This window comes from Dendropsophus ebraccatus, chromosome 1 (assembly GCF_027789765.1).
Source record: "Dendropsophus ebraccatus isolate aDenEbr1 chromosome 1, aDenEbr1.pat, whole genome shotgun sequence".
Taxonomy (NCBI): Eukaryota; Metazoa; Chordata; class Amphibia; order Anura; family Hylidae; genus Dendropsophus; species Dendropsophus ebraccatus.
In genome coordinates, this window is record NC_091454.1 from 201,708,916 (window position 1) to 201,722,350 (window position 13,435).

A 13,435-nucleotide genomic window follows, 5' to 3' on the forward strand; every position below is an offset into this window, starting at 1 on the left:
TCAGAGCAGGAAGGCACGGGGGGAGGTACAGCTGTGGCTTGTCTCCGCCTCTGTGACACTTTAGCTGGTAATGAAAAGGATGATTATAAAAGTATATACTAGACTAAAGGTCCTGTCCCCGCATTTGTATTCTGGGATCTACACCTTTGTACCTGGTATGGACCACACAGATACATTGTGGATTTGGTGCAGCTGAAATACATAAATATGCAACAACAAATCCACAGCAGATTATGTTGTTTTTTATGTGTTGATGGTAGGGTTCATATATTTAATGAAGTAGTGAGTAAGTAAGTGAGTAAGGAGCAGAATTTGCTACAGCATGTACACTGCTATCTATCATATATTGGGGAGGATATATTATGTGGGCTGCTGAGGTTTGAGTGCCAGGGCTGATTTTAAGTCCCAGTCCGGCCCTGGCGGTACCGATAGTCCGGGTGGGTCAATTGCCACTCAGGACTACCGTGACAAGAACGCAAGGGACTCACTACAACCCAGCAAGTCAACGACCATTTGGGGAGTATAGTCAGACACAACACAAAGCAGGTACCAACATTACACCTGTGTGCTGGACTAGCACTGGCGTCACGACAATAACATTTCTGGCTGAGCTTTCAGGCAAATACCAACTGACCTTAAACTACCACACATGTAATAGGGCTTATAGGGAAGTGTGAAATCTGGGGGTGTAGATGTAAGAAGAGTATAGAAGTCAGAGAGTGTATGGTGAATGGGGCCAGACTCTATGCAGAATTGTTCAAATTGATTTGTGGATCGACAGGAACCCTGTGGTGGAGGGAGGGATGGATGACAGAAAGGGTGACATAGCTACATTGTTTTTAAGCCAAAAGATGCTTGAAAAAAAAAACTACACAAAAAAAGTGTTTTTCTGGGGGGGAAAAAAAGTATGTTGACGTTGGCCTTAAGGCCTTATTACATTAGGCAATGCACGATCAAAATGAGTAGTGATCTCAAAGATTTTACATTTTTAGTGAGCCTATTACAAGGCAGGGTAGACAGGGACGCACCGTGGTCATTGGATCGTCCGTGCGGCCCTTTGCTGCCATCGTTGTTGGCCACACATTCCCTATTACACAGGATACTGGATACAAAATACGTGAAGATATTAGATTTGCCATCTGTTTTCCGATTAACAAATCCTCCAATGTGGCCTGAATAATTGGGATCCAATAATGTTCTGCATTTTACCAAGTATCTATTCTTACAAGCTACTTCCTCCTCTAAATGTCACAGTTCATGGTGTAGAGTCTTTTGTGTCTTTAGTGCACTGGCCATGGCATGATCAGACGCTGAGGATTAGACCGCTATTCCGTGAGGGCCGGGGAGATTTCAGCCACAGATGCTGCGTTGCTCATTGATAATTATAGGTTTTATTTTAAAACTGCATTTATCTCGATTAACCCTTTCTCCCTGCCCTATTAGATCATATAGATGTCATAGAGGAGGTGGTCCTCAGCTTGGGACCCTCTCTATGAGACACAGCAGAGAGTTAAGGCCCTATTACACCAAGTTATTATCGGCCGTATTTGGTCGATTATCAGCCGTTGCAGCTGATAATCGCTTGGTGTAATAGCTCCTGCATGATGTTGGCTGATCCTTGTCGAAAAACTAGCAGAAAGGAGGAAAACTGTTCCCCAAATATAGGGTATGTTCACATTGAGTAAAACAGGAAGAAATTCTGAGCGGAACCCCCGGCGCAGACTCCGCTCGGAATCCTGCCTGCCTCTTTCTTTTGAGCGGAGGCTCCACTTTGAGCGAAGGGACGCAATACATTACATTGACAAACTAAGGCAGGCGGGATTCCGAGCGGAGTCCGCGGCAGAGGTTCTGCTCAGAATTTCTACCTGTTCCGGTGCGGTCAACTGTGGTTTGGCCATAACTATGAATACCTAGTGGTTGTCAGTCCTACCTATGATGCAGGTAGGACTGAGATCTAATAACCCCAATTGGCCGAATAGGATGTTAAGATATTTATAAAAGAAAATAACTATGTCCGGATGACATGCAAAGTATTCTTGAAATTCTGGTACAGAAATACTGTCGATGAGGAAGTGAAGCATAAGCAGGAATAAGAGCAGCTGACACTGCTGGGGAAGTAGTGCTTACATAATTCACACTATCCCACATGTCTCTTTTAGACCGACCACTGATACAATCTGCACCAAAGTCATTATAGTCTTTTTGTTGACTTTGTCCATGCTGCTTATGCTGTAAGTGAAAAAGTTTCGATCAGTGGGGGTCTGGGTGTTCAGATCTCCCACAATCACTAATAAGAGCCTAAAGAAGCACCCAGCCGAGTACTTTATTCCCTTGCTAGCTACTCCACTCAGATTCACAGTTATTTTAAGCTACAGGAAATTATGGGAAGAGGGAGACCAAGAAAATACCCATAGACAAAGAAGAGTAGAACCACCACTGAATGTCACACTGTCAGGAACGTGCAGTGAGCCTAGTGTGAACTGGGTCTGTTTTTACTTTTTGTCTGACACACCTGCTTGTTTCTCAGACTCCTGGCAATGCAGGAGTAATACTGGGTTTACACGGAGCGATAATTCGCTTGATCGTACGATGAACGATTTCATAGTAACAATTTTTTTTTATAACGATCAGCGTTTAGACGGAACGATATATCGTACGGATAAATCGTTTTGCGATTGCTTAAGCCTATCTTGCACATAAGTTAAATTGTTGAACGTCTGTTTACACGGAACGATCTGCGAATTGTTTGTGAAGGACCAACGACGATTTGAGAACATGTTCAAAGATCAAAATGAACGATTTCTCGCTCGTCGTTTGATCGTTCACCGCGTTTACACGTACGATTATCTTTCGAATTCGATCGTTATTGTGCAAATTCGCACGATAATCGTTCCGTGTAAATGCAGCATTACACTGCTCACTGCTAGCCTTGATTGCTGCAGCTGAGCAGTGTGGTTTGGTTGATAGATGCCTCTGCCTGTCCAGAACCTTGAGGATCAGAGCGCCGGTCCAATGGGGATCTGTATCGGGCTCTTGATCCTCATAAATGAAAGCAGTGGCCAGTCTCTCACTGCTGGCTATTAAGGTTCATATGGAGAAAATAGTAGTATTTAGTCCTCCAGACCACAACAAGTCCCAACCTTTGGATATATCAGTTTTAATTGATAAAGATACCATAAACTTAATAAATTATATAGGCTATAAACACATTAAAAGGTCAATAAAAAGATGATTGGTTTGTGCAACAGATATGTATAGAGATAAAAATGAGAGTACATATACAAAAAATGAGAGTACATATACAAAAAGGGAGAGGATTTAAAATTATCAGTGTGATACCGCTAGGTATTTGGCCAACGTTGTATTAAGAGATAGTTCAAATGTATCAAGCGTTAGTTCGATAGGTGTCAATTATGGCCACAGATGGGAAATGGAATAAGAAAGTCACAGTTGTAGGACTTATAGTCCCACTATTTGGTATATGTCTCACCGCTCCCGATATTCTGGTGTAGCGGGATACCTGATATTTGTCTCACCGCTCCCGATATTCTGGTGTAGCGGGATACCCAGTCTCTGGCAAATCAGTTCGCATAAATCAGTTTGCTTGTATTGTAGCGATACAATGTATACGGAATGGCGTCTGTGACGCCGCTCACCCGTCCAAGTAGGTAGCTGCTGTCGTGGCTCTCTCCCTCCTGCGGAGGCTCTTTGGTGCGGTCCCTGGACCTGACCTGGAGAGGCTCTTGCAGTATGACCTCGTGGTATCGGCGTCCGCGCGCTGATCTGTATCACGGCTTTAGTCTGTGTTCCGGCCTCGTTCTCACTCTCACCTCGGATGTCTCCGTCTAGGGTGAGATGCTGATGGAGATAGTGAGTGGTTTGCCGTAAACTGATCGGGTGAAAAAGGATGATGGGGGGGCCCCCCGTAGCGGTATAGCTTTGTAGTGATAAAAAGTTCTTAGAAAGATAGTTTATATGATATGCCAAACGCGTTTCAAGGTTGTATTAGTTAACCCCTTCGTCAGTGGCGGTGGTGGATAGTAGCAATGATGGCAATATTTGCCGTCCCCTACCTGGGGGATATTTATATTTAGTCTCTCATTGGTCTCTCATTAGTCAAATTGAAAGAGACTGTAGGTTCCAGGGATTGCACAATTGGACACACTTGATCATATAGAACAGGATCATAATATAAACAATAAAATAAAATGATGAACAAACATAAAGGTAGATATAAACAAATGTTGCAAACATACATTGATGGAAAGCTGCGTATCTAAGTTACTACGATGTGTTTCAATGGACATATGTTCTAAAAGTGTCTGGATGAAAATATTGAAAAAAACGCGTATATCAGCATACGCTCATGTGAACACGGATCAGTGTAAAAGGAAAGCTCGTGAGATAATAGATACATAATTGTATAGATCTATAAATGGATGAGCTGATAGAGCATCATATATTGAGTTTGTGGAGAAATAAATGATGAACAAACATAAAGGTAGATATAAACAAATGTTACAAACATATATTGATGGAAAGCTGCGTATTGAAAAAAACGCGTATACCAGAATACGCTCATGTGAACACGGATCAGTGTAAAAGGAAAGCTCGTGAGATAATAGATACATAATTGTATAGATCTATAAATGGATGAGCTGATAAAGCATCATATATTGAGTTTGTGGAGAAATAAAAGTTTTTGGAGAAATAAGAGTTTTTGGCAAAAAACGGTGTTAATACCGGTATCCATAAATGGATGAATAAATAAACTAGGATATATTCATAACGAACTGTACAATAGTCAGATGTATAAGTTCATAGGGATGGGGTAAGTGTAGACCAATAGAGGAATTTATAAATAAATAAATAAATATACTGATATTGGTTGATGTGTGTAAATCGATGTGTGTATGAGTCAGAACAAATAGCTACATGTCTGATTCGACTATATCTTTATAACTACACGTAGGACTCAACTTGCCTAGAGGAGGTGGCTTTCCATTCTGTTCGGACGCAGAACGCGTTGTGTGAATGAATTTCAAGGACTCTCATATATCAAAAAAATAGGGGATAGGATAGATAGGTGAACTAAACTGAAAATATGTAGATATAGGGATAAGAATATATAAAGGGTGAACTGTAAGGATATAATAAAATAAAATAAAAGGATAAAAATAAAAATAAAAATAAAAATGAAAAAAATAATAATAATAAAATAAAAAATAAAAATAAAAATAAAAATAAAATAAAATAAAGATAAAAATAAAAATGGAAAAGAGGTATAAATGGGGGAGGTTCCTAGTCTCATGGGAATCACTTCATGTAGGTTTCTGCACATAATCTCATAGTCTAACTTATATATTGATTTATAGAATGAATGAGAGACCAATGAGAGACTAAATATAAATATCCCCCAGGTAGGGGACGGCAAATATTGCCATCATTGCTACTATCCACCACCGCCACTGACGAAGGGGTTAACTAATACAACCTTGAAACGCGTTTGGCATATCATATAAACTATCTTTCTAAGAACTTTTTATCACTACAAAGCTATACCGCTACGGGGGGCCCCCCCATCATCCTTTTTCACCCGATCAGTTTACGGCAAACCACTCACTATCTCCATCAGCATCTCACCCTAGACGGAGACATCCGAGGTGAGAGTGAGAACGAGGCCGGAACACAGACTAAAGCCGTGATACAGATCAGCGCGCGGACGCCGATACCACGAGGTCATACTGCAAGAGCCTCTCCAGGTCAGGTCCAGGGACCGCACCAAAGAGCCTCCGCAGGAGGGAGAGAGCCACGACAGCAGCTACCTACTTGGACGGGTGAGCGGCGTCACAGACGCCATTCCGTATACATTGTATCGCTACAATACAAGCAAACTGATTTATGCGAACTGATTTGCCAGAGACTGGGTATCCCGCTACACCAGAATATCGGGAGCGGTGAGACAAATATCAGGTATCCCGCTACACCAGAATATCGGGAGCGGTGAGACAAATATCAGGTATCCCGCTACACCAGAATATCGGGAGCGGTGAGACATATACCAAATAGTGGGACTATAAGTCCTACAACTGTGACTTTCTTATTCCATTTCCCATCTGTGGCCATAATTGACACCTATCGAACTAACGCTTGATACATTTGAACTATCTCTTAATACAACGTTGGCCAAATACCTAGCGGTATCACACTGATAATTTTAAATCCTCTGCCTTTTTGTATATGTACTCTCATTTTTTGTATATGTACTCTCATTTTTATCTCTATACATATCTGTTGCACAAACCAATCATCTTTTTATTGACCTTTTAATGTGTTTATAGCCTATATAATTTATTAAGTTTATGGTATCTTTATCAATTAAAACTGATATATCCAAAGGTTGGGACTTGTTGTGGTCTGGAGGACTAAATACTACTATTTTCTCCACATTTATTCTTTTAGCCCATGTCTAGGTAAGGGCATTTTTAGGCACACCTCGACCCAATTAGTGACTGTAACCGTGAGCTGCACCTATATATATTATCTATTAAGGTTCATACCCTGATCCTAGCTCCCCCTGTCTATTTCTGACCTCCCGCCTGACTTTGATTATCCGTTTGATCCCTGATTTTGTACTGCATTGCCTGTTTAGTTCTGACTTGGCTTGTTGACTTCCCTTTATTGTGTTTGTCTGTCTGTCATGTTCTGTGTTACACTTATTCAGTATAGGGAACGTCTTTGTGGTTGTCCGCGGCTGCCTAGGGTCAATTGAGGCAAGTAGGTAAGGACAGTGGGCGGATTCAGACTGTCTCGTCTTGTCCCTACCACCCCGTCCTGACACACACATCACCAGTCTAGAGACTAAAGCACAGGCTTATTTGAAATTGCTTAAAGGGAAACTCTAACCTTCCCTTATGTTTCCATAGGGCAGGTGGCTGTGAAAATGAAGGTCGCTTTCTTACCTTCACACTCAGTGCCATTTTCGTTAAAACTTTAATTTAACTAATATGTGAATTAGGTGTCTCAGTGCACTGGGGGCGGGATTACAGCCACCCTGCCCACCTCTCCTCATGAATATTCATTCTGTACTCAGCAGTCATGAGTACCACAATGAAAGGATGACCAGTGATATAAAAATATAACAGCTTTTACTGTGGAGTCTCTGAGTAGTACAAAACACTTTGGTAAAATAGATAAATCTTCATGTAGACTTTAATGCTTAACTTGTTTGTGCTTGAGGAGGTGATTGAGAAGTAGAGTAAAAGAGAGATAGTTGTAGCGGTGCTTGTAAAGTTGAGAGTAGAGGAGAAGAGTTTGTTGAGGGAGTCCCAACCCAATGTAGCAATGTACTCCGGAACTGCCGGAACTTGGAAGAAATATACTGTAGTAAGAAGTTTACTTGTACCCGTGTATAGACTTTGGTCTGACCACCTTGTGCCCTACAGTGTCGAGTGACCTGTCCTAATAGGGTGATACAAGTCCCAGTTGTGGTTATCTGGGTCAAGCTAAGTTCCTGGGGGTGTCCCAGTTACCTGCACTGCGAGATAGGATATGTAGACCTTCCTTGGAGATTTGCCCTATCCAGGCTAGTTCCTCTGGTTCTCAGGATACTGCCCTGCACTTTTTAGACTGGTTCACGGCGTGGGTCAGGATGATCCTAGACTCTTCTCCCTTTCTAGTGTTTAGCACTGCATAGTAGCTGTCTCTAGTGGCATCCGTACACTTTGGTGTCTCAGACTTGACTCTTCTGCCCAGGACAAGGGTCCTGGCATAAGCCAGGCCCTGGCTTGGCTACAGCAGGGACACTTGCTTTGTGTGTCTTCTCTCTGTGAGAATCTGAATAAGAATAAACTTGTACTTTCTCCACCAAGTAACAGGAGCTAAGTAATCTACCTTGTGAGTGGTGGGGATGAGTGTGCGCAAAGACAGAGGAAAGATAATAGGTCAGAAGTAGAGAGCATCTCCCATTGGTTACTAAGAGCACATGGTAGACAATAAAACATTAACCCATTAGGACCTTTAGTTGTGCATACATAGAAATACAAAATACTGACGTCTAGTGGTAAAACTGCAACACCAGTGGTAGAACACCACAAATGTACAAAAAGTAAAATAAAAAATAATTAAAATTAGAAAATAGAAACAGATTAGAATAACATAACAAGTTTTAGTATCTGACTCTAATCAGTAAAAGAGAATTTAGGTGACACATTCCCTTTAAATGTCGACTGATCCTTTTTTTCCCTGTTACATTTAGTAAACATGGAAAAGGGGAACCAGACCAGTGGAGACAGTGGACAGTGGAGAACATGTAACATTATCAGAATATTGGCACATAGTGGCTGTATACTAACGGCTGCTACCCATAACAGATTAAAACAGCCATAGTAACTGGGAAATCTACAATGGTACCATCTCTATATTACATACACAGGGGAGGATTAACTTTACTATGGGCCCTGGGCTGTTCACCAAGATTGGGCCTCCACAACCCACTGTAATTATGGCCGCACTGACTTAAGTCTTTTTCCTCTATAATGCAGCTTGTAAAGGACCTGTGGTGACATCATTGATAAGGTTCTTCAGTATATTCTCTAATGTTACTGCATTGTCTCCTGGCTGCAGTTTTGCCCTGACTTGTGGAAAATTGCAGTAAAAAGCAGCAATTTTTATGCAAATCTTGGCAGACCATAAGTCTGTTTGGGGGCCATGGGCCCCTCAGAAGCTCAGAGCCCCGGGCTACCACCCGAAACGGACCTATTATAATCCGCTACTGGAATAGCAGTCACTTCTGATACCAAGCACGGCTAGGGTGTATGCTGCACATTGCATAAAGGACGGAGGAAGTGGAAAATGACACGTCAGTGATCTCAATATAAATAACTCTATTAGCAGAATGTTGTGAAGAAGCAGGGAATATGTGGTATACAAGGCTTCTAGTAAGGAGTGAGATTGTGGCTCACAGTGCTGCTTTTAAATGTGTGTGTTGGTTTGCAGAACTCCACCCTGTTTATACATGTATATAGGTTATTGTGATGGGTCTTTTTTTAGAATGACTATTTATGTTGATTTTTGTAACCTTTGCGGATGGGTAGAAATAGAGGAGTATCAAACTCGCAGCCCCCCAGCTGTTTCAAAACTACAATTCCCATCATACCTGGACGGCCATTTTAGGGACACTGCATGTTTGTGGGGTATCATATTCTATATAATCATATTCTGAGAACTATAACCTTTTTTTGGTTAATTTCTCCATTGATATAGTCATGGGAGGGCTTGTCTATTGTAGTTTTTATTGGTACAAATATGGGAAAAGATGGATCCAGTCCTGGGAACCTGGGAGAGGTTTCCCAGGACTTGATCCAGCTTTTCCAGGCACCCGGGGAGAAGCGGCACTGAGCTTGCAGAAATATCTCTGCGGATTTAATAAATAAAGTGATTCACTACATTATTACTGTAAATTTGCTCAACCCTACTGGAAACCATCAACAAGACTATTACAAGACACCTGCTACCATGTTAGCAAAGTTCCTATAATGTAATGTAACACAAGGCCTTCTCTATAATAGATTATTGTACAGTAGATTGGTGTAAAGACCCCTGCTAGAATACAAATCATCAGAATAAGCTTTGTGTAAAGAGGAGAAAACTGGAGAGTTTCAACAGGGTAGGAGGGGAATTTGTGGGCCCTAGATGTGCACATAGCATTATATAGCACATACCACTGGTCATATTTGGTACTACAGCTCCTCCATCAGCCTAAATGCAGGTAAGCTGCAGTACCACAGATTACAGGTAAGAGCGGCGCTGTGTTTGGTAAAAACTGCAAACATCAATGGGAGTTGTACCAGCTGAACTGAAATCCATTTCCACATTTCTTTTTCACTTTCATACCCCACTGAAAAAATGAAAAAAGGGCAGAATTCAACACCAAAAGAAAAGAGGCCCTGACTTTACCTTACTACATTTTTCCTTTACCATATAAAGACATATGCTGTATGCAACAGCTGACACTTAGGGTCTGTTCACACGTACAGACTCGCTGCGTATTTATCGCTGTGAGTTTCTCGCACCTAAATCCACAGTGATACTGATTGCTATCAGGTCAATGTATGTGTATTCTCGCTGCGTGTTTGCTGCGATTTTTACATGCGAGTTTTGATTTTCACAGGCAAGTTCAACACCACAAAAAATGCAGCTACTTTCATGCGAGTTTGATGCGAGTTCTGTGCGAGTTTTACGCAGCGAGTCTGTACGTGTGAACAGACCCTTAAAGTGACTTTCTGCTTCTGAAGTCCCTTTAAATATCATGTTAACACTTTGATACCATACAGGCGGCAGAGATTCTCCCGGTCCTCTGGTCTGCTCCTCAGGTATACAAGTGGATTGTAGGATGCTGTATATTGTGGCCTATGGCTTGTCAATGGACTACGGTCATGAACTGCAGGTTATTATGAATGCCCGGCCATTGCTAGAGAAGATAACCATCCAGGGCATTGCTATTTGTACGGTTGTTTAATGTACTCTATTAACAGCTTCGGCTCCTACAAGTTTTCCATCGGGCCCAACTGGGTGACCATATTATATATTTTTGTGCCCTTGCTACCCTCACATTGGGGGTCTTGAGTAGGCAGTCCCCTTTTCTCCTATCCCTGTAGAACATAGCAGAGCATAGACTGTATGATTATAGATTGTAAGGGCCCTATTCCACAGTTCGATTATCGTTCAGATTATCGTTAGATCGTTCGAATCTAAACGATAATCGTTCGGTTGAATAGCAGTTAACGACTAACGACCGAACGAGAAATCGTTGATCGTTTAATAAGACCTGGACCTATTTTTATTGTTGCTCGTTCGCAAATCGTTCGCATTGAATAAGACGTTGTTCACAGTAGTGACGAACGCAATAGCGACGACAAGACGACCGCAAGAACCATCATAAGTAACGATTATCTTTCCATGTAAATGGGTGAACGATTTCAGGTCTTTCGTAAAAGCGGTCGTTTTGATCGTTTATCGTTAACGATTATGCGAACAATAATCGTCCCGTGGAATAGGGTCCTCTTCTCCCAAGTACCATTCTGCCATTTGCCTTCATGTAATGTGTTTTGATCTTGTAATGTTTCTGTTTGTTACCCCTATCTATTGTATAGTGCTCTGGAATTAAGGGCGCTCTATGAATAAATAATAATAATAATAATAATAATAATAATAATAATAAAGAGCAGTACAATGGGAAAAGTTAATATAAAGTACATGGTTTTACACTCACCTTTCCAAACCGCTGTTGATGCTGCACATACAGAGCCCCCTGTTTCACCAAACCCCCATCCATTACCTACTCCAACCGACTTCCTTCTTTTAGGTAACGCTCTCGCCTCCTCTCTCAGTTTTACTGTATATACCAGCTGTCTCTTCACTGTGAACTTTTTTCTGTCCCCCCCTCCACTCCTCAGTCTCTGTTCCTCTAAGTAACCTATCTCACCATCCAAGACGGTTTCTTCTCATTGTAGCTGCAAACTCTGATCCCCTGAAGTGCGCGTTCCTCTTCCTCTCCTTCTATGCCCACTCCCTCCCGAGAGCATCTATCTCATAAGTCTCTGAACCCATAGCCTTCCCTTCTGCTCTGCACCATCTATACAATGATGTCTCTGTCCGGCCTGTCTCTATCAGGGACAATCTTATTTTGCAGCCTCTTTCTGCCTTCGCTCTGCTCTTCCCTTCCTCTGGGTTGAAGTATCTCTTATGCAAGGCTTGTCTCTCTGCTTTTTTGGTGTCTCTCAGTTCCTCCCTCTCTTCAGCACACTTCCGCTTTATAACCTATGCTGTATTTAGGGCCAAGTGTCTGTGTGTCACATATATGTATAGGCTGCCTACTCATTTATGGAACTTCTTTAAGTGAATTTATACTTACAGATTTCCCACCACTCGGATGTCTATCTAAATACGGGAGCCATCCATCATCCGGCTGTCCGGCGTCAGATCTGCCAGCTTTCTGGGCCACCGTAGACCTGTCTGTATCAGGGCTTATTTTTTCCATATTGGTTTAGATCTGACTTTTTGATCACTTTGTATACATATATTTTTTTTTTTTACTGTGCTGGCTCAGAAAATTCTGCATGCGACGATACCAAATATTTTTATTTTTTTATTACTTAAAAATTTGATGTATTTTTAACTTTGTGAGTCCCCCTAGGGACAATAAATTGATTTACCTGGAGGGGTTACATTGTGTCTGATTATAATTATGCAACAAGCTATCTTCCTTGGTGTAGGCTGGGCTCACACTGTATTTTATGCAGTACGTTTTTTCACCCATTTTTTGCAGAAGGAAAAAAAAAAATATCAAACCGTATTATGTATTTGTGTACATCCGGCTTGATTCTTTTTTTTTTCATTGACTTCCATTATGAAAAAAATGGATCAAAAAATAGGTCAAAACACATCCTTTCTTTTTTTTGAGTACACAAAGTTGATAACATTTTTGTGTACACTAAAAAATGGATGCGTGTTGGTCTGTTTTTTTTTTTTTTTTTTTTAATAATAGAAGTCAATGGAAGAACAGATCAAAACGGATGTACACAAATACATGTGGTGTGAGCCCCCGGTGATGTTGTGTCGGAGGATTGTCCGGTAACTTGCTAGATGGTGAAGTATGACGCCACTCTGGTGGTGGTTGGCCGAGATACAGCCGGACCTTGAGGTGTTATATCGTGACGCCAGTGCCGGTTGGGCACACAGGTGTGATGGCACTCCTGCTTTGCCGGTTGTAACTTTTTTTCTCTTGTGGTCAGTGTCCTGCCGGGCTGCTACGGGGTCCCTTGGGTTAGTGTAATCATGGATGGCCAGAGCGGTGTAGTGACCCTCCCAGACTATCGGATCTGCTACCCACAGAAAGGGGAAGTGTCCCAAGGTTGCGGTGTGTGCTGTGTCAGTGTGAGGCGAAGAATCACAGAGTCTCTTTACCATAAATAAGCTGTTTTTTACTAGAAAAGTATGTCTTTTTGACTTGTCTGAAGTCCTAGCCTTACGTGGTTCTGACTAAGACTGACCAGAGTAGGGGACCTGGCAGAGGGCCAGGGCCCAGAGAGGACCGCTGTAGAGGGCTATCTAGCTTGGATGCTTCCTTTACAATGTCCAACACGAAAGACCCATGCACTTCCTCCACCCATGTGACTTCCTTCCCCAGCGTGACTAACGTGCGCTGTGAGTGGGTGAAGAGTGCAGTAGAAGAAGTAAAGAGAGAGCTGATAGGAAAGAAGAAGAACAGATTTCCATTGGTCCGCAGATCCGTGTGACATACAAAGAAACAATAACCCTTTATACACTTCAGCTGTGCAGCATTTGAACACACATATCTAATACAGCGACATCTAGTGGCGAAACTTTATCACTACTTTCATCACCACATAAGTACAATAAATACAGACTTTTA

At 41.9% G+C, this 13,435-nt stretch overlaps 1 protein-coding gene across 3 annotated transcripts in view; it reads right to left on the minus strand.

Moving 5' to 3' along the window:
• Window positions 1–13,435, minus strand: part of DOK2 (docking protein 2) — a 43,875-nt gene that overhangs the window by 17,979 nt on the left and 12,461 nt on the right. Inside the window, exon 1 of one of the 3 annotated variants that reach the window (XM_069964432.1) lies at window positions 11,273–11,715. The exons of the other annotated variants lie outside the window; for them this stretch is intronic. Within the exon in view, the coding sequence (XP_069820533.1) occupies window positions 11,273–11,335 (63 nt within the window). The 5' untranslated portion in view covers window positions 11,336–11,715. Of the gene's footprint in view, window positions 1–11,272; window positions 11,716–13,435 lie in introns of those variants that run through there. 3 annotated transcript variants of the gene reach the window in all.